The following is a 24517-nucleotide window of genomic DNA, read 5'->3' as shown; positions in this document are numbered from 1 at the left end:
CTTGCCCTTTCTAATAGTTACAAAACATAGTAATATGACATGTTCTTGGAAATTAAATCCAACGCACTCGACATAAAACAATTATACGTAAATATATCATACAATAACTTTTTATAGTGTAAATTCGTATATCTATGTATATATTTACATTTAATATTTTCAAATGTATTGAAGTATATTCTATGATTATTATTCCAATGTTATTGCTAAATAAAAAATAAAGATTATTATATGATTTATTTTTTGTACAATATAAGCCTAATGTTGTTTTATTTTAACAAACAATAATTAAAGTGGTATGTATCTATACTATCTATATAACATTTTCAATTAGTGCAGGTTTTTCATGTTTCAAAAATGTGTGTTTTTCATGTGAATAGTGTAGTCTAAGTGTATGTGACTTAAACTGTAGCAATAATATTGAGTTTTTGTGGTATAGGACAGATAAATTATATCCTTAATATTCGTAGTATATAGTTTTCAAAATTTTTTTAAACTTTTTAATTTAGTTTTTCAAATCGTTTTGGCCTATATTTTATTCCTAACTATAGTAAAAAAATGTATATTCAGTCCACCCTAAAGTTTTTTTCTCATGCGAAAAGTCTTCCCCTCAGGCATAATACTTATATCATTGTTCTGTATAATAATTATTAAAATCGAAATTAGTTATGTTTAATATAACTATAGAATTTCACTGATAATAAACAGCGTGATGTATATATGTGTACCTTATACACAGTTGTTGGAAGATATTTCGTGCATGGTTCCGGGTACAGATAATATGTTAGATGGTGAGCAGAATACTTAAATGTTCAAATAAAATATTTGCAGCAGTTCCAAAAGCCTGGGGAACAATTGGGTCTTCGAATACAATTAAACCAGTAACTCCATATTAATATAGACCGGTCTGGGTCCTTTTGTATGGTCCATAATGACAAGTATGAAATTTCATTAATGTTCATTGATAATAATTAAGGGTAAAATCCTAATGTCATTACATCCGTTAGATATAATTCAAAGCCCAGTAATGTTACCGAAACACATATATTTTTCCTTCAAGTACAAGATATATAGGTAGTAAAATAGGCTAATAAATAAAGTAAAATTTACATAGGTACATAAAATATATTAATGTGTGTGTTTTGAGATTAGAATTACCTTTGTTCTGCAGAGCTATGAAAAATTTGTTTTGGGGTTTTATGTATTATTTGATTAGCGTAATAATTAAATTGTATATAATATTATTATGCTCATCAACGGAGAGAATGAGAGAAAAGGTTGTTTTTAAATATTCCGGAACAATTATAAACAAATATAATAGTCGTGACCACTTATCGAAATTACATAATATGAACGGTGACTGTCACCAGCGCTGGTGAACATCGATGATTCACGTATTTTATACTTCGAACAAATATATTTCTCGGCGCTATTACAAAGGTGGGATAGGATATGGGGTAGGACAAAACGAGAAATAGATTTCCTTCAAAGCGAACCGTAACGAAACAAGAAAAACAATAACCGAGTACTTAAGAGGTTTGGTCTTGGAGATTTCCTGTCATCTGATATGGCCCGGACTTTTATTTACGGCCACCGGCAACCCTTCTTTATTGTTATCTTCCCAGTCACAACTCCCACCCCAATACTAATGGATAATGTGATTTTCACCGGAGACAGTAGAAATTGGTTATTACTGACCCAGGACTGCAATTGTTTTGTGTGGATGGTCATTTTACTCAGACATATAATAATATAATGGATCCGTTTTAGAAATTTAATCGGTTGAATCTTTTATTCTTTTATAATGTACTAAAACTGAAAATATACTATTAATATATTATTTTTTATGTAAATGTAAATAACCATAAAAACCAATTAGTTAACAAGGTTAAAAAATGTTTATTATTATAGGATTTTATACTTTGTAGGTAATAATATCAACATTAATAAGTTTAATGTTCAATATTTGCTTAATTTTCAAAATGTCATTGATATAACCAATAGGTATAATATTGTATATGACTGATAAATACATAGTGAATACATCATCTATTTTAAAAATGTATAAACATTTCTAAAATGTAATTATAATAAAACCAATAGCTTCCTAATTAAAAATCGTATAGGAGTTATATTTTTCAAATATAGTAAAATATTTATTTAAATTAAGAAAGATTAAATTCTTTAACAAATCAAATTACAGTTAAGAAGTTTAAGATTGTGTTATTAATGTATTAAATATTAAATTAATTGTATTATTATCTAAATTAAAACAATAATAATATTGTGTTAAATAATCGTTTTTAATTGTATTATAACGTTTGTAAATAAAAATAATAATAGATTATTGTAGACACTTTTAATTATTGTTATTTTCATTTAAAACCATCTATACCTACCTAAGAATAATAAGTTCCAACAATTTATTATGATACTCTAATGTTTTATTTATTTATTAATAATTAACGGGCACAGGCCCTTTAACAAGATAAAAAAACATGACATAATATTTGGCACAATAAAAATAATTAAGTGATAAATATAAATACAATTGACTAAAAGACTGAAAAATAAATATATCAATAAAATAAAATAAAAAAATAAAATTAGTTATTAAATATGTTGTAAAAATAACAGTGTTTTAGTTTTAAAAATTCGACGAAATAAAATAAAAAATCCAAGACTGTGGAAATTGTATTGGCATTAAAAAGGGCTCTTGTGAAAAATGAGTTCTTGCCACAATTTGTATTAAATTTAGATATATGGAACAAATCAGAAATTCATGCATTCCTACTAAGAATTCTAAATCCAATTAAATTAAAAATAGCTGGGAAATTTATATAGCTATTTGAAATATCATAAGTAAACATAATATCAATAAAATCACGCCTGATTGAAAGAGAATCAATACCTATGGGGAGTCTTGAACCAAAATGAAGAATCTCTAGAAATAGCACAATGAGTAACATAAGCAATCCTTTTAAGAAATTTAAATTGGATACAATTAAGTTCATTTGAGTACGTAGAATAATATTATTAGACCATATTAAGAAGCCAAATTCAAGGTTAGATCTAACTAAAGTACTTGTATACAGTTTTTAGACAGAAAAGATTTCTAAAGTCCTTAGTATTTCTGTTAATAAGACCCAACATCTTGTACGCTTTATTTATAATCAATTTGTGATTTATTTTGAAAGATCGATCAAATTCAAAACAAATAACTAAATGAGTAATATAATAACATATTTCAAGATGATGGTTACCAAATTGGTAATTATTAAATATAGGACTTCTACTGAGTAAAAAAGTAATAATTTTATGTTTATCATAATTCAAGGGTAGATATATATTATATATATTATATTTGTATATAAATATAGGTATCGACTTTTTGCAATTTTATTTCTAGGCAACAGTCACAGAAAAACCTTTCATAAACCGGTAAACTTTAAGGTACTTTTTGACGCTCATTAAAATAAATCGATTTTTTAATTTGTTTTTGTGTTGTTACCAAATGCGATTTCAAACTTAAATACTTATACAACTTGTCGTAAATGTTTAATAACTTTTTTTTAATGATAACTTTTCGTGAACTATGGAGGGGAACTAAAGAATCAAACTTGAAATATTAAAGAAAAAAAAATTAAGATGATAGTTATAACATTTTTTTCATGATGGCATCCATTAAATTTAACCAATTAATATAGTGGCTCAAACGCATACCATGAAGAATAAACACTCTTTGAATCTCAATAATATGGTTTATATAATATCTGTTCATCTTATAAATTAAATTTTTAATTCATGCACGAGTCTTACTTGAATAGCGAACCTTTGATAAATAACTTAGTATTTGATCCATCATTTAATAATTTAAATACATTTAATATAGAATCTTCGATCAACTTCTTTTTTATATTTATTCTCTAATAGGTTGTAATAAGGTCAAGTATCTAACATTTTTGTTTAGGGATATGATAATACATTATAGATATTACATTATAGTGTTCAGTGAACATAATTGATAAATCATAATCTTAATATTTGTTGTGTGTTAATAATTTTAACTTGAATTATTGCTGATAATAACTGAGAAGAACATTATTTCAATTTAATTCATTTTTATCAACTGACAGTAAATTATTAAAAATGTATACCATGTTAATTTTTATTGTTAATATTTATTAGGTATTCATATAAAATTAATAAATACAATCAAAATAAAATACGATAAAGTGTTAGCCATTAATCAAGTGCAAATAAACAATGTATGTTCAGTTGACAATTGGTAAATATAATAATAAAATATATTAAAATGTTATGTAAATATGTTTAGTTAAATATGTAGTAAAAAGTTTGGTTATAAGTATACCTTTAAATTGTATGCATACTTATATATTATTATAGTATTATGTATACAAACAAAATGTACTTTATATTAAATATGTTTTGCTATCTTTATTTATTATTAGATCACAATTTAAAAAATTGCTGAAATATGAATGTCTATCCTACACAATTGTGAATAGAATAACTCATTTGATTTTATAAAAATTTAGATTTACATTTTTTGTGTTAAGATAGAAAATATTATCGACTCCTAAAGTAACAAACCCGTCCTTTACACCCCACAACGACTCCGTGAACTGTGAAATTCCCAATTTCCTTTTAAACTTTCCCAGAGTAGACGCCTCTTCGGTTTACATTTTTGGATTACAATATTATTAGGTATTGTGTATTCTAAAATATGGGTCAATAACTTTTGAACTATCATCAAATATTATAATTATTTACTTATACAATATTGTGAGGTAAAAGGAAATTCTAATTACTGTTGACCTTAAGCTCTAAATTATTGTCGTTTCACCATTGTTTTTGAGGTTTCTATGAGGGACCTATTACTTGCTCTTTTCTCTCTACCTTTGTTCTGCTTTCCCTCGTAATAATGTCATGAAAAATATTTACACTCCAGTATAAAACAAGTAAGCCATTGGTATACTGCCACCGATGGCGACGGTTACGGTACATAATATATACTTATAAGTGGCCTCACTACTGCTATTGCTACACTCGGAGGAACAAAAACGTTTGTTTGTTTGTTTTCTCAACAAGCAGTACGTGACTGGATCTCGAAGTGATGAAAAATACAATTTTGCCCCAACGGAAAAACTGTAGTGACCGCAAAACTCCATGTTTATAATAAACATGTAGTATGCAATTTATTGAATATTTCATATTTTCTAGTGTATAGGTTCGTATTTTTTACTCGATGACTCTACTCTCTACATTAAGTAAAAAAAAATGGTAAAAAAATATATCAGAATACTGGTCGTTGGACTATTATTTCGATTTGCTCTCCCACTTGTTTTCGAAACATATAAAAGCAATGAGCATAAATCACGGCATATTAAAAAGCAATAAACAATTATATACGTGTGAGAAAAATTGAAATCCGCTTATATTATTACAAAGAGGGGACCGCCACAAATTTTACTTGACTGTGTTTCTACGAGTTGTCAGTGTATGAATAAACGGATTTAACTAAACTGGTGAATAAAATAAAAAAGTGTATGTACGTACTCAGAATAATGAGTAAACGTTTTAAAAAATGTAATTTTCAATGAGCGAAATATGAAAAAATGATATTTTTTTTTAAATACCTCAAATAATTTAAGTATGAATTATATGAAGCTGTGATTATTTTATTGCATAATACATTTGCTCAAAACATAAACAATGTTTTCTGAAGTATATTTTTTGGTTTTCAATCATAAATACAAATAGAAAAGCCAGAAAACTCAAGACATACATTTTTTGCTCAAATAATTTGTTTTCATTGTTTTAAAATAATCTTTCCAAAAAATAATCAATCAAAAAGAGAAATAATAAATTATTTACTTCTGATTATATCAAGCAATTATAATTTGCTTAAAACCTTACATCGTGTCATAAGACAGTCATATTATAAGCTTTATTATATTATATGTTAATATATTCAGATTATGCATATAATAAATATTAAAAAGAATAATTATGGTTTTTTTTTTATAGTGTTTCGTTTCTACTTGTTACATTTTTGAGGTGTTTTTTTTTTACAAAACTTTGGGTGTCAATAAACTTTTGAACAGTTAATTTTTTTTATGAAAAACTATGTATATGTATTATATATATATTTATGGTTATTTCGCTTACTGCCAGATGTTTTTAAAAGGAAAACAACAAAAGTTAAAGAAATTACTTTTCCTGGCGTTTGGACGACAGAATATAACTTATGAGATAAAAATAAAAACCATTTTACAGTTTTTTAAAGTTAACAATAATGAAATCATAATTATTTTGTTTACGTTGAAAAATTCATTGTGCTCACACTTTTTTGTGAGACATTTTTTAAAACAAAAGCGTTTACAATGTTTTTGAATAGATTTTTTCATCAAGGATATGGTGGTTACACATTGTTTATTTTTTAATTAGTTTGTTATGTATAAATGTTATTTTGATTTTATAATATTTTTTATAACTTTGGTGGTGGTTGGTAAATATCGTTAGAAGAAATACTTCCAATCGAAAATATCATTTTTGTGGTAACAAAATACAATTGTAGGATTGTACATTTAGATACCATAATTAAAAATAATTATTGTTTTTAAGTGCACACGTCATAGATAGAATGAATAACTTGCGACAAATGGTCAGTGGGATAATCAGTGGGATCAATTTTTATTTTGGTTGATATTAGGTCTACAATTCGTATCTTTATTTTTATGTATACAAACAATGTAAACAGATAGTTTCAACAGTTACATCTACTTTGATTACTAAAAATAGGTAAAAAAAGCATATTTCAGTTTTAAAAATGAATGTTCGATAAGCCTAGTGTAATAATGTACAAGACCTACAATAACAATGTTTTAATAGAATAATTAGATAGTTAGAACAAAACCAAAGTTCATAAACTAACCAATATTTTGTATGGTTTATTTTTTAATTGATCTTATTTTGTTAATTACATTTTTATAAAATAATATTTTTTTGTAGAAATATTTTCATCGGGAATTTCATTTTCGCAATATAATAACTATTTGCAAGAGATAATTTAACTGAGATTTTTTTCAAGAGGCTTAGCAGTTACTTAGTGATGGCAGCTTCTAACTATCCACATTGAAGTTGACTTGTCTTTTTGATAATCTAACATTGTTATTTTGTTTTAATATTTATAATTATTTTTCAAACATGTTTAATAGTGTAGATAAATTATTATAGTTACGAATTCGAATGAATAATCAAAATCAATAAATATGTTTTTAGGTACCTTTTTAGTAAACCTAACCTAAAGTATTATAACAGATAATAAGTAATTTATGTATAGTTTGCACTGCGAATAAAATATTAAAATCTACCATTGAACAATTAATGTTCATCAATAGTTCATGTACCTATCGAAATATTCACATTACATGCTATACTTTTAATCGAACTCATTTATAATTTAGAGTTTACGGTTTTCTACGGATATTAAAAATACATGGCGTATTGGTACTCAGAATCCACGTATTATGGGTATTTAAAAATTAAAATTACGTGTATGCAAATACGCCGTTGTTAATTTTGTTCTTTAAAACCCGAACGCGTGGGTATAAAATATATATTATCGCATATTTATTTACACAGATCGTATTCGTATAGCTTATACACGTAGGCTATAAGAGTGCAAATAGTAAGTCATTAAAGACTGTTTATAATATTCACTTTGGGACCAGCAGAAGGCGAGTCTTATAACCGAATAATCCTTATAGGTAGATTGAAGAAAAAATATATGTTACTCATGGCGTTTATTTAGGATTTTCAGTTTTACATATTATTATTTAACATTTTGAAGTGAAACTTTTTGTTGAAACGCTGAAAAATGTGTACCAAAATTATGCTCATGGATAATTTAAAGCGGTACCAAACAATTAATATAAAAAACAAATATTTTTCTCAAAATGGTCACTGCACCTATCTAATTATCGTTTGTGTTGATCCAATACCCCGTAAATAATGATTGTAATTCAACTCATAGACCTAATAAGACCCTATAAGTAGTATAACTGTATATTAAATAAGAAAATATTACATTACGTTTATGTTTTAAAAAAAACGGTATTAATAATACATATTTAGGTACATGTATATTATTACTATAAATTATTAATAGTGTTTTTTACTATTAATTGATATTTAATAATTAGTATGGAATTGTGAGACGGAGCTTCGTTTTAATATATACTGTAAGTTAATTCTATTTATATAAATAATATATATATATATACGTATATAATAACATATATGTATAATAATAATATATAAGTATTTATATACTCAGGTATATTATTACTATTATTATGTATTTAGATATTCAATAACTATGTCATAAATAATAATCATGTATGTGTACAATAATATTTATAAATATCAAAATGAGTGCACGTTGTTCATACATCAGTTATTTTACTATTTCAACTATCATCAAATTATAATTATAATTAGAAAATCAACCAGAACGAATAAAATAGGTTAAATAAATTTAAAAAAATCGAACTTATAAATTATTTTTTGTAATGAACTATTGAGCCTCCTTGCTGTGAGATTGCTCACTTTCAAAAAATCCGATATGTCACCGAAAACATGGTGAATCGTATGTTAAACATATATTTGTGTTAACAGACACATTAATATAATTTATGATTTTTGTTGTATTTTTGTTAACACGATGTAATATATTCGCATAAATGTATTTATATCACGATTTTATTGATACTTGATATGATATTCTTCACAAGTGAATTTTTTTCATTTTGATTGATCATATTATACCCGTCATCATAGACAATATTGTATATTAAAACGGGTCTATAGTCATGACTCGTGATAACTATATTTTACGGGACAATGGAAAATGATTTTATTATTTATTTACAGGGTCGATTAATGGACAAGGCTGACGCGTACTTCAGCTCGTTCCGAAGGTGCAACTACCCCAGACTCATGTCAGACGGAACGGTGGCGCTCGTAAACGAGTGCGGCCGATACGCCAAGTGAGTAACGATTGAAATTTAATTTTTTTTATCTCTTTACAAACTATGCTCCGAGTAAAATATATTGTCAGAACGAAATGCAATGTACTCTCAAGTGTTGGTACGCACAATGAACAACATGTCTCATACATGACAACATCTGTGGCATTTGTGCGCGTCGTACAACAATAATAGTTTAACATAATAGACGAATGTGCGTTTCTTGGAACAGGGTAGATGTAGGTACTGCAGAATTTGCATTTCAAAGTTTCAACCGTCGCCCTGATAGACTTTCTGGCGACGGCTAAATTTCATTAGTCATAATATTATCCACCCTTAGGTCCTGACGCCGTCGCTTTACCGTGAGAGATCATTTCTGCACCGTGGTCTCTAAATTATTACACTTTGCCATTTTAGTCCAGATGGGATCAGCGATATACCCATCTATATACAGCCATTTAGGTACAACTCGTGTATCGGCGTAGGTGTGTTCATTATTAGGACACATTAATCAACTTTGGTTGATATACTCGTAAATTGAACTAAAATTAAGGCATCGCCACCAGTCGAAAGTGGAACATAAAATTTCACGTCATAAAGTTTGTTTATTATGTTTTTTCCATATTATGCACTTAATTCTTTAAACAAATTATAATATAAATTTAAATACTTACTATAATTTTGATTTTTCGGAATACTAATACGGTTTATCAAAATGAAATGCAATCACATAATATAAATGTGCAATTTAAAACGGAGCAAGAAAGATTTATGAATGGCGTTTCAATGATTTATGGCGTATTCTATTTTTTTTTTTTTTTTAGTAATTTTTCCTATAATTTTAAACCTGCAACTATTTCGCACTATTTATTAACGTGTAAGTATACTTTGAAAATTGCTAACGGTTTTATAGGAAAATTAGAGCACTGCCTGATTTAATCACATTATAGTTAAAATAATAATATTACAATACTAAATGTCCAAATTTAAATTGGTGTGTTGAATACTAAATGATTTTCTAAATAAAAAATGAATGTGGGTACCTATTTAATAATAATTATTACTACCGTGGAAAATTGTGGTATGTTCAAAACAGCGGTTGTACTGTAGACACACGTGTTTAAGACCTGACACTGTATGATTAGACATGTTAAATAATAATTAAAATTATATAAAATATTTGAACGTTGTATACAAACGTTGTAATATCAGTATTTATGATACATAATAATTAATTTCGCAGGAGGTACAAACATTGAAATTTAAAACCTAAGCGATAAAAATTAAGTAATGCATTTTAAATGTTTGTAACCTGATGATTGTAAACTAGTATTTTAATAATAATAAAATAAATACTCTTGTGTATTATATTACATAGTTTATGATTCTTAAAGCATGCTTATTACTTTTAGTTAAATAACTAGGGACACATATTTTGGAAATGAATTGAAAAATATTATTTTATTCCTTGAATCAATATTTCAAGTATTATCATCAATCATTTTGTTTCATATAACTATCATGGTATTACATAATTATATGTATTTTTAATTTCGAAACTTGTGCTGTATGTGGCTCAGTAAACATGTTTTATCAACTTAAGAATGTATTTATTAATATAAAGTTTTACAAATAGTTTGATAATTTTTGAATAAATTGCATGTAATTATAGTTTTTAGTGATATGTTGAACAATTTTGTTCAAAATTAGTATCATGTTCTTGCATAGTTTAATAAATTATAATAAATAGAAAGTTTTGAATTTTACTACATTCTTGAAAGGATAAATAAAATAACTTTGTAGTTGTAAAAGTTCTTTGAATATGTTTAAAAATTCTAAATCATAATTTTTCGAATTTTTTCTTAGATTTCATTAATATTGTGATTCATTACATAAATACTGATGAAAAAAATCCTTATATTTAATAACAATAAAAAAAAACTTCCCATGAACAGCATTTAAATAATATTCATCCTGAGTAACCCAAACGGTTCCATTCAGACAACTCGATAAGGTAAACTGACTTATTATTTGCTCATTGTGAGTATTGGTTAAATGACACATGTATATTTTTCCAGAAAATCGGTGTGGAAAAGTTTTATAAATATATAAAAAAAAATATTATATCACAATACTTATGCGAAAATCATAATGTGTAAATTACAAAATTCAGCAAACATTGCTTCACGTCCCGATAAATTGTCTTGCTCACGCGCAGTTATTAAATCACTCAAAAGGGGTGAACAGAAATGTCTCGTATTTACTCGAAGTGTCTACTGTACACTCAATCCAAGCACTTGACATACTTCCTATTAGTTATTATACATGGTGTGTTTTTGTTGGATTTTAAATTTTAGAGAAATAATGAAACAGAAGTGAAAATAAAAATAATACGAAGAAATAATTTAAAAGAAACCACTTTTAGATGACTATTTTCCGACTAAAATGTTATGATTGTACGATAATATTTTATAGTAAACAAAATATTTAATTCTATTTATTTTTCTTTATTTTATTTTTTTTTTATTTAAAAATACACCTCAACTACCAGGGTTATTGGCGTTTCAGAAATACATATTATTACAATTTAATTAAAATTATTATTTTTTTTTTTACAAAACAAAAGGGTGTACATAAGATAATAAATGAGGTAGGTACAAACAGTTTTAGAATAATGTAATTATATGTGATAAATTAAGTGTTCATGTCATATTTTTTGAAGGAGGTTCGTCTCTTTGAGAAGTTAAAGAAGTGACGATGTTCTCTCTGTGTGTGGTGATAGTATTTCACAAAGATTTAAGGGAGCATCAGTTTTTCTCTGGAATCTTTTGTTAGGAGGCATTCGGTTAACATATAATACTATTATTTTCATGCGAAATGGGTCATTTAATTTTATTGTCGGCATTCCTGCATAATTGAACGTCAATTGATATTATCGGAGTTATTACATTGTTACTTCAAATAATACTGTGAATATTATAAGAGGACGTGATACCTGCATGTGTTGTCTCTGTCTTACAAGTGCGTAACATAGCAAATTTTACGCTCAGCAGAACACGTGTAGCTCCGTTAGCTTAAACATTAGTGCGAATTGACCTCTTATAAAATCTAAAGGTAAGATAATTATCTAGTCAACCTCATAGGTTTTTTATTATATTTTAATTTTAACGCGAGTTATGAGTATTTTAAAATTTTAAATTGTTTATACATCTTAAAATACTTATAACTTGCGTTAAAATAAAAATATAATAAAAAGCCTATGAGGTTGCCTAGATAATTCTTTAGATTTTATAAGAGGTCAATTCACTTTAATTTTTATATTAACGGAGCTACAAGTGTTCTGCTGAGTGTACAATTTGCTATGTTACGCACTTGTAAGACGGAGACAACACGTCATGCGGGTATCACGTCCTCTTAATTTTATTCATAATCAATCATAAGCATATTATACTCATTAATATGATCAAACTAGTACTAAAATTCATAAATTAAATTAAATCTTGTACAGTTGTACGACTATATAATATATTCCAATAAATAATTATAATATACTATTTAATATATTTTTAGAAAAATATTGAATATTATAAGTAAGTTATATTCCTAAGTTAATTTAATAAATTAAAATTGAACCACTAAAACATTTTTTTATTTCGTTAGAACCACTGAACCAGTATATATTATAATAGACAGTAAAAAGTTAAAAATATTCTAAAGCTATTTGTATTTTGTACACTATAAAGTTTAAATTACATCTAAATTTATTCACTTTGAAATGATTATAATATACAAAGAACTTTTCAAAGAAAAAATTAATATTTTTTTGTTATTACATTTTCATTTGAATTTAAGTATTTATTGGTTATAACTTATAAATGAAATCTTAAAATTTAATCAAATAATAGATCATTTTTTTTTTGTTATAAAAATGTGGTATGGCCAGTTTAAGAATGACACACAATAAAACCTACTTGACTTCGTACGCTTTAAGTTAATGACTATCTGTAGAATAAATTTTGAGGCTTTAAATTAAATTATTATACATTTTTATAAATTCAACACTATTAGCTTTGTTGAGGTAAGACGGTAAGCACACATGGATTTTACGTCCTTTCCTTCATATTGGAATGACTTCTTTTGCCTAAGATACTGGAGAGCCGTTAAATGTAAGGAAACCTCCTCGAATTCAGGCCACATATTATGTCCCTGCACTTTTCTTATTAAAAGGTAGGAACACAGGAGTCTTTGAATAATATTTAAATTTGTTTTTTAGAGGTTGGAAACACTTTTATTAATGTGTAAAATAAACATAAAATTATCACTAATTCAATCAGAGGCGCGACCGTCGTACTTAAGTTTTCGCCAAATCAATCAGTCACAACGAGACTGGCCTGTCTGCTCACGTGGCGATATTATAAAGGAAATATTATTGTCGCCTCAGTATTATAATATTCCCACCTATTTAGCATACACATTATACTGACGATTGTCTATAATATACGACACAAGTTAATTTTGCTCTCAAAAAAAACCAATAAATACTAAAGTAGCCAAACTACGATTTTTTGAAACTTTAAAATATGTTTCCTGAACAATGGAAATAATGTGAAATATTATAACTTTATCATTTATATATCACACATTTTTATCAATGTTACGTACATTAATATAATATTTACCTCTTAAATATATTTGAATATCGTATTTGTTAAACATAAAAATGTTAGCACAATTGTTATATGATCACCATTTTTATGCAACAGAACCCCAGAATTATATTAGTTTTTCTTCATAAAAATATATATGTACATTTTAAATGTTATATATGATTTAGGTATTGTTCTCAACATTTTTATTCATACAAAGCTTGTGTATAGTTATGTTACTGTTTCTACTAAACTCGTTAAATAATATAATTAACTATAGAATAGATAAGAACAATGTAATTCAGTAAAATTCGTTTTGAACAAAATCCGTTTTTGCTGTTTTGTAGTCATCCTGCAGTAATCAAAAATATTATAAACATTTAGAACAATAATATTTTACTGTCTGACAATTGTTGATTATCAATAATTATAAGTCATGAAATATAGACGGTATATGTAAGTGATTTTTTCTTCGGATTATACCTAACATGTATTGTGTGAGCCAAATGGTCAATGATTATTAGTTATTTTATCTATTCACGCCAAACGGAATTTAATAATACACTCAAAGGTGGGCAAGTTAATGAAAATAATCAACTCAAGTCAAGTTCAGAGAATACTAGATCGGTTTGTTGAAAATTAATAGAGAAAAAAATATTAACCTCTATCAGTTTAAAAAAAGTTAATCTACTTTATTTAATTAGTACGTAGATCACATAAAGAGTGACTGCGTTCTTGAAAAAGATCAATTTTTCTACATTTTAATAATCGATTTTATTGAATTTTTTATCATAATGCAGAGTAGTAACTAGTAGAGCCGAAGTGTATGAAAAATACTATGACATTGTACATCAAGGGATACCAACTATCGTATTTATTTATCTTTATAGTTAAAATTCTTTATGCATAACATTCTGTGTAATTTATAGTTTTATTAAACAAATTTCCTAGTCAATGCAAATGCACCATAGTTCATAATATTGCCTACAACTATAAACAGCATATCATAATATTTTACGTGTATATGCAACTAAATTTATACGATAATTTAATTTTCAAGTCATTTTTAGCATTGGTTTTACAATTTCCAGAATCTGGTTGCTGTCAGTATTTTTCTTAACGATAATTGCTATTTATACTGGAAACATATTATCAATACAATACTATTGTGTATTTCTTGTGACTTTATGCCTACCATCTAATCTACTAAAATATATTTATATACAAAAGTTTGTGTTATTATAGTATTGGATAATTTTTATTTTTATAAAAATATTTAAGTACAAACGAAAAATTTCAAAAATTGCTTAATTTGATAGATAATTTTTAAATCAACTGTGAAAGGTAAGTTATTTCAACTTCAAATTAAACTAGTTAAGTTAAAAAGTTTAAAAAACATTAACTTTTTAACTAATTAATGCCCACCTTTGTTATACAGCATACAAATTATTAATAATTTTATGCATTGTGAAACCCCATAATAACATAATATTATCCTAACAAAAAGACTATCAACATCGTGTTCCCATTATAGTTGTATACGTATAGTAGACTCGACGAACACAATATTAACACAATTATAAACATGGTATTTTCATACCTCCGCCATTTTTAACACGGACTTTGGTGTTTTCATCCCTGATCATCGAACGACGTGATATAACGAGTATATAATTTTAAAGGTCCAGATAATTTTGAATAATACGAAAGGCGAACAATCATTAAATTACCATATTAATATTACTATTGTTAAGAGTATAATAGGTATTACCTTCAATATTTTCATGTTATCAAGTTTTTTTACATAGAAAAAAAAGCGTTCAGACAACATATCTCAAAAGTTTTTATTCCAAATAAAATCGTTCTATAGAAAATACACTTTTTGATTCCTTAGAAATTCAACAACCAATGACTCCGTCACCCGAACCGTTTACCCCAAAAGTGTTCAAAACATGCATACAATAATGCATATTGATTAAATAAACCAGACACTTGACTTAAGCGCTTTAAATGTCCTGAGAATTCTTCCTCCAAAAAATAAGAAAAGCTATTACACCAGATATATTTATTTAATGCAATACTTCTTCTTCTTCATCTTACTTTTTTTACATATTGGTACAATTAAGAGTCCTCCTAACACATAGCCATTCTCTTCAGCAATATTAAAACAGATTCTAATCACTTATCAAATAAAACAAGCCACTATTTATGACACTAATTGTTGATTTCAAGAACACCGCCCGACAACACAATTACACTCTATAGCACATATTATTATATCTCTTGTGAATTTCAAAATAAGCTTTATATTTCAGAAATATTTCTAGATGATGACTGACATTAGAAAAAATATTGTGACACGTAACATTTAAATTCGATACAAACGATTGCTTATTTAGTAAGAATAGAATCTTCTAGTATTTTCTTCACTATTTTTCAATGTTTTCCTCAAGGCACAGTGGCACCCTCAACTCTCTTTAAACTATTTTCAGCACACCAACTCATGTGGCAAAAATACAAATAGCTGAATACACCAAACTAAAAGTGATTTACTCCACCTATGATAATCTTGTTGCAAACTCGATATATCTTTAGAATCCACAATCAGTTCCTCTGGTTCTGCCGTCTTAAATTTAATGAAAGAAAACATTTCACTCGACCTTTGCTCTCCACCACGTCCAATTCCCACCTGTACAACTAAACAGCGAATTCATACCGATATCAGATACAGTGAAATTCATATACATAACTTTATGCAAACTGTTGACTCGGGTAAAATATATAAATTAAATAGCCAACTTTATAACTTTACCTATTGGCGATAAAAAGATTATCAATTGTTAGACAAGCGGCGAGTGGTCTGTAATGGGACTCGTGGAAAAATAACATATACATTAAGCACTGCGGCCTCGTTACAGCTTATCACTTTTTATCGCCAATAGTCGGATGTGTTATGACGTAGGAAAATAGTCAAAAATCTCAATCAAAATAAAATGTCACATTTATAAAACGTATAATTTATAACCTACTACAAAACCTATTTGGATCTATGTATTCAGCTTTGGAGTTTAGTCAAAAAAGTAATTCATAAAAACAATGAATTTCAATATAAATATAACATTACTTTCCATACGTCTTATCAAATCATCTCTAACATATTCCTAAAATCACGGAAATACCTATACTGGCTATACTGTTCTACTGTAAGTTCAGTTTCCACCTACTATCTATCCACAGAAGGCTCAATCGACAAGTGTCGAGACCAATATACGCTAAAGAAATGTAAATTTTTTTCAAAAATACTTAAAATACTCAATTATGGTTTACAACTATAATACTCATTTATACAACCATAAAAGTTTTTAGATGTATATTATTTGAGTAATAAACTGATTTATACAAAATTAATCTAAATAGGTGTATTTCATAACTTAATTAATTATTATTCTTAACCTACTTAAAATTAACTTTGTATGTCTAAATATTATTGTTGACGAACTTACACTGTTGAAGAAAGAATAAGATTTTTCGAAGTGACTGTAAATCACAATATTATGTAAAATATGTTATATAAAAGATATTACCAATACCCGAAATATAAAATACAGTCCCCGAATAGAGAGGGTGCAAAACAATATTGTTTCACAGCCAAACATTTAATATAAATTCCCAATAAGCGGTGATGGCAATAATTGAAATCAGAATATTTCCTTTAGAAGCAATAAGTTTTTTTTTTTTGAATTAAAAATAAATATGTATATAACAAAACACAAAATACAACAAATATACAACAAATATAATATTGCAACAAACTTATAATGACAAAAATAGGTTGGGAAAATGAAAAAATGACGGTACTTAAACCATTGAAACGCTCCCTATAGATGGTTAGGTTCTAACCGATATGAGTATTGTAGGTAGGAGTCATTGATGCAATTCTAATTATTTTTAATATTAGTAAAAGCTGTAATGGTAGATCGTCCTAACTAAATTTTAGTTAGAAAAATATAAATATATATATATATATATATTTACATAATATATATTTTAATATATATATTTACAAAAATTACGAAAATATAATATTATATACATGATGTTTTTTTAAGCATGCTCACAATATTTTTATGATTAAAACTATGCATATATTGAAACTATGCTTTGTCGAATTGATTAATAAATTCGAAGGCCATATTTTCAAATATTTGAGATTTTTTTTACTACTTAAAGATGATCCAATGACAACACAAACTTCTATTTTTCATAAAAGAATCCTATTTTTTCACTTTTAATTATTCAGATGATATTTTTTTTTGAAAATGTTGATGTATCTAAATCAAAATTTGAACTACTAGTTCTTGAGAAGTACAACCTTGTGTACCAAGGATAATAATATGTGTATGTTAATAGATAAGGGAACGTAGATTACTTTAAAATGTCAATTATGACTATTATAATTGGTACTCAGAAACTACCCATTAGAATTTTGATTTCGATAAATCAACATTTTCAACAAAATCGTCCACTAATTTTTTTTTGACAAAAAAAATAGGTTATTATTTGTAAATTGAAATATGTATCGCCACAGGACACTCATTAAGTATCACGACAAATATTAGGAATTTGAAAATAATATAGTCTTGAAGTATAATTTAAAATCCTAAAATCAGAATTTGAATAAAATGCAAAGTACTTTTAAATTAAAAAATGGGGATGACCGTAAATCATTATATGTATATTTAGAGTATAATAAACGAGTACAACTATTACAGCCAAAGCAATATAATATATATATATATATATTTACTGCATACATTTGCAAGGTTTTAATTGATAATATGAACTCATATGAACATGGGTCAAGTTAAGTGAGTCTCCAAACAAAATTTACAATGCATTTGTGTGAAGTACTGGATGGTTTCAGGTGTGTTATACTACTAACTACTACAATACTACCAAATAATATCATGAACTCGACGTCACTTGAAAGTTGATAATATACAGCAAAGCCAAAAACGAGTAGGTACATTATTCCCATTGGATATTCTCCAGATATCGCGGTGTGCTATAAATGTCACGTTTATTACCAGCCTCTGGTTGCAAACGTTAAAAAAAATAATTTATAAAAAAAAATAAAAAAAAAAATATAATAGAGTTTTGCAAAGTTAAACTTCATCCTTACCGTCTTGGCGTTATTATATAATGGGCGTATTCATCAAGTGAATAGTAGCAGTGCATAAAAAAATGTAATATTGTATATACTTTTTGGTATTTTAAATTAAGACATAAACTATACAACTCATATCTATATTCTATATACGTTACACATACAACCCAAAGTAAGAATACATTTTTATCTGCGAATTTAACGGGAGTAATTGACTTAATTAAAAATAAATCCATAAGCGGCACTTCACTATAGGTATGTTGATATGTTTACTTATCGATGATTTGTTTCTATTGCATTATACGATTTATATTTCCACTCTTTAAAATGCATGTTTTAATATTTAATTAAAATATTATGCATATTTTGATTGCAATTTTTTTTTTTTATCGGAAATTATTTAATATAGGTAGTAGAACTTAATTTAAAATCGTCCATATACTAAAAAGAATACCCGTAGATTAGAATTTCCTATATTTAGGTTAAATTTACAACGCTTTTACCAGGAATAATACAATTTGCACTTTATTGTTTTGTTCATTAGGTTTACACAAATGCTATTTCATAAATGTTTATAAAGATCGAAAATATTATACTTTTTAAATAATAAATACAATATTTGCATTATAAAATTATTATTATTTTATAATGTTGTACCCATATAATATAAATTATTCTGTACTCAGGTTTGTATACTTCGTTTCGTTAATTTTTTATTTATGACTTGTATGTATTCATACCGTTGTTCGTCATCATCATTATAGTCTGACATTATTTTGATATTTTAACATTTTTTTTACATATATATATATATATATAGCACACTGTCCACCCGAATTAACCCTGAGCGTTTTTCAACATAAAAATTATTTTGTATTTTTTCAATAGTTCATAATAAAAAATGTAAACATGAAATATCCAGGGAAACATATTATTTGAATACCTTATTAATATGATAAAATCCGATGTTTGATCGGATATAATCCGCTCAAATAAAGAAATTTTTTTCCGATAATTATAAAAAGAACAAAACTGAAAAATGTTTACAATTTAATATAGTTTCAATGAAATATGGTTCCATCATACAATGTTCGCGGAATATTGTTAATAACTGTCACAGGTGAGTATTGCCATTGACACTGTGAATTCCTGCAAAGGAATGCAGACAAATTTTTCTTGATATGAGATATTTAAACGTGCCCGGGCACAGTCACCCATCAAAAATAATCTGGTCCGCATATTTTACAAATGACTCAATGATTGATAATGTATTACTTATAACAACATAATGATTGAAATGTATTATGTCTCTAACACTATTTTATTAGGTTAATAGACCGTACCAGCGAATTATCCAATTTTCATCTGCTCAATAATGTAAGCAGTATTCAAAATTGATTTGAAGAGTCGATGAAAAAAAAACTCTAACGCATTTGATTTTAAGAACACATGCGTAAATGTATTTTGTGTGAAAAACACGTTTTCGATTCCGAACATTTTTCAGTATTATACTTTAACCCGTAACGGTTTCAGTTTATTTTTCAATTTCCCCTACCCAAAAGCCTCTAGATAAGTCCAAACGAATGCGTCATTTATCAACATGTAGCACACTCTAATAAAACTAAATGGGTTTGTAGTAGTTTATTTTTTGCCACTCGCCCTTTATCCTATGAAAAAATGTCTTGCAAAATACCGTTGTATGTCATTTTTATTCAGATGACCTCGTGAAATTGTTGATATCAACTGAAAATCAATATTCCGTTTTTATCGATTATGGCTCTGGTTTTGAATAAAGTGGTGTAATATAAAAGTTGTAACCATTTTAAATAAAAATTTAGATTGTTTGATTATGATTTTGGTCTTAATAAGTAATATCTGCGTAATGTACAGAGCGATTCATCAAACATGTTCATCCCCATTTTTCTTTTAATATTTAATTAATTTAAATTATGATTTCAGGAATAATTTGTAAATATACCTACTCAAAGGCCATATATTCAAATTATTGATTTTTTTTGTATTAGGTACTTAAGGAATTTTCTGTGGCGTTTTTATAAACTTCTTTCAAATAAGAACCCCCTTTTTTACTGCAAATTATTTAGCAGTATCGTATTTTACAGATTTCGCAATTTATAAATCCTAGCGGTGCACCCTGTATATCGCTAGACGCCTTAGATACCTATATTACTTGACATATTTGTTGATTGAAAATTAAGAAACAAACCATTTTTAATAATGAAATAATTATGATAAGACGGGTGTCTGAATTATATTATGCATAATATCTATTCGATATTGTCGTCTTTGTACAATAATTATGATTATTAATAACCGATTTTTTGGTACAAATATTATTCAATTCATTTGAATTAATCAAACACAATATAATTGTATGTACGTTACTATCCTAGCGTAAAACTTTATTTTGGCAGCTCCCTTGCACGACGTCAACTTTGGACATCAACATCTCGCCATAGTTGTATTCCCTACGACTACAAATTTGTTTTATTGTTAATGGATACGTACTCGGGAGACGTTCGTTTTTGATTGTTAACTCGCATTTCCGCCAAATGGTCTGTACATTTTTCACATTTTCTTTTTGATTTGTAATCTTTTTTTTTTCTCAAACATTGCATCGTCTCCGATTCAATCGTGCGTCTACTGTGCATTCCAGGTACTTGGAGGCTAAATCTATTCGTAAAACGATTTGTCGATTCGCCATCAATGAGGGGTTGTCGTACTGCATTCGGTGTCCCCACTTGTTCTCAGATAGAATATTATTATAGTTTTATATATAATACTGCGTCTATATCGATTTATCACTATTTTAATATAATTAGTATGCGACTTATTTTTTTTGGGTTGACATCAATAGAATTAACTGATCGAGAATCAAACAATAATATTTTTATTTTTCGAGTGGATAACACTCATAAATGGCACATAATAATATAGTACTTAGTATTTTTTTTTTTTACAAGTTCGAGAGTTCATATTAATAGTTCAAAAATATTTGTAATTACTATATCTGTGAACAATTCATATCACTTTACACACAATTATAATTAATATTAACAATCCATTACCTGCGTCAAACTGCACCCCTACCACTCGCCTGTGGAAGTTAATCACGCTGAACAGTACACTGTACCGCCCCTAACATTTAGTTGCGCGATTACCAGACCTGGATTACGTAAACTCTAAGCAACAAGCATGTACTGGAAAAAAATCAGTTAAGTGGCGCTGTACGTTTATAATAATACTTCTATAGTTCTATAGTAACCCTTATTAAAATAAAATACAAGATTTTTCGTCATTGCATTGCCATTATATATTTTTTAATATATTAAAGAAAATAAATATATTAATTGTTCCTTCTATATTCAATGCTTCCGTTTTTTTTTAATACTGCATGCATGAATGTTCATATTTAAAAAAATGTTTTCAAGTGAAATATTAATCACAACTCACAATTCGCAATAAAATGATGAAATATTACACACAATGTATATGGGTCAAGAGGATAACTCGATGAACCAACAACTACGTTACCATTTGCTGACTTTCAAAGTTTTAATTTTGAATATAATAAATTGTATCCATTTCTCAACTAGTCACACTTTTAATGTTACTTTATATATTTTTATCGTTTTTCTTTCGAATAAAAAATCTTGAGTATTTTTCACTTCCTTTTTGATTTATTATCTAAAATATGGTTCATGTTGTCGAATGGAAGTAAAAATCAAAGCTCTGATCCGGTTACAATCATGCTATTGCATTTTTTTTTTAATAATTTGTGAATAATTTAAACATGTATATTGTATAATTATCATAATAAAAGAAACTCCAACTTTAAGATTGATACATCAATTTTATTCATACTTATTATTTATGGTTGTGGACTAATGTTGATACATTTTTGAAACTTTTTAGTCTTCCAAATTTTATTTTCAATAGTTTGAATTTAAAATTCACAAACAATTAAGTATCACCGTTAATATTTTTAATATTCTTGGTAGTTAGTGCACGTAATACACATAATTACGTAACTACACACAAGATAAACAAACAATTGTTGATAAAATTATTATTTTATTGACAATAATTATTCAGTCAAACACTAACTTCCAAAGCTACGGCTTAAATAATTCTGACACTCCAGAAAAAATATCTATCTTTCTTACTTAAATAGACTGTTCAATTTTACAATCGATTGATATATAGTGACATGAAAACTGTGGTACAGTATGTTGTTTAGTATCAATTGTTGGTCGTCGATTTTTATTTTATACGTAAAATAAATTAACGTGTAAACTGCAAATTTGTGACTTGTCTTCAACGTAATGACCAGATTGGAACAGTCAAGCTTTTTCCAGGACCTATATACTATAGGACACAGGTACATAATATTGTAAAATTTAAAATTATGTTACTTCTAAAATCTAATATTGATTTCACAAATGCTTAAATACGTGCACAATCAACACAAGTGTATTCTTTATTCAAACAAACTTTGATTTTAAATATTTTTACATTTTATTCGTCACTTGTTATTGTCATTAACATAGTATTATGGGTGTTTATAAAATTTAAATTACTGTAATTTATTTTAACATAACATCGTATTTTTGCTGTATAGATAGTTCTTCGTGAATAAAAATGTTAGTTTATGGACCATAGTATATGATATTAAATGATAATTGTGGTTTAAATAATATTATAATGGAATGAAAACATCTAAACAATTTATAATTGCATTTTTTATACTTTATAAACTAATTTCACTCCTTAAATTATGTAATTTAGTTTAGAATCACTTTTAGAATATTATCTCATAATTTATCTTTGCTCTAAAACGTTTAATAATAATAATACGACATTATCTCCCATTTCTGTTGTCCATCCAAAACAATTCTATATACCCAAAACAATGGCCTAACCAACGTGTGGAGAACGCCCTTGCAGTTCCAGCTGTGTATATAATATATTAATACTATGGACTTTTTAAATTTTAGAGCTATATATAATGTGTGTTTGATCGTTATAAGTGAGTTATAACAAATGTTATTTATTTGATTACTTTGATAGTTATTCGTTAAACTTTAGATTTTAAAAATTTTATTGGTGAAACACTATTTTAAATTTCCAAACAAAACTAGTTAATTTAAACTAAACAAATTAGACATTTTATATATGTGTTGTTGTATTATTATTATTTTTTAATTTTACACTAATTTATTTAATTTTATCTCTTTAAATAGGAATATAACACACTAAAACATCATATTTTGGACCACATTTTAAATTTCTTATAACAGTATGGTTAATGTAATTTAAATTGTATCTAATTTATATATTATAGCTGTTATTGAACAATTGTATTAATTAAAGACAACGTTTTAATTAAAATATACCTAGCTAAACTCACTAAGTTAATTTACACGATAAAAAAATTAATGTTGTTCATTTTATACATTAACGATACCTTGTCAAAATTAATTGGACCTAAATCAATATGCCATAAACTTTACCATATTATAATAATTTTAACATGATTAGTCACAGTAAACAAATATTTAAATATAACATTAATTCGAAAAATGTTCCCAAATTGACTCTTGGACATATTCCTATTTAGTATGTTTTATAAT

General features: G+C 26.5%; 1 protein-coding gene across 1 annotated transcript in view; it reads left to right on the top strand.

The window, feature by feature from the left end:
• LOC111028629 (lipoma HMGIC fusion partner-like 1 protein) overlaps positions 1–24517 on the top strand; it is a 247762-nt gene that overhangs the window by 130275 nt on the left and 92970 nt on the right. Inside the window, exon 3 of the mRNA XM_022307358.1 lies at positions 8959–9074. Coding sequence (XP_022163050.1) covers positions 8959–9074 — 116 coding nt within the window. The remainder of the gene's footprint in view (positions 1–8958; positions 9075–24517) is intronic.

The sequence above is a fragment of the Myzus persicae genome, unplaced genomic scaffold (assembly GCF_001856785.1).
Source record: "Myzus persicae strain clone G006 unplaced genomic scaffold, MPER_G0061.0, whole genome shotgun sequence".
In the NCBI taxonomy this organism is placed as follows: Eukaryota; Metazoa; Arthropoda; class Insecta; order Hemiptera; family Aphididae; genus Myzus; species Myzus persicae.
The sequence above is the reverse complement of the archived record's forward strand: the minus strand, read 5'-3'. Positions and strand labels throughout refer to the sequence as shown.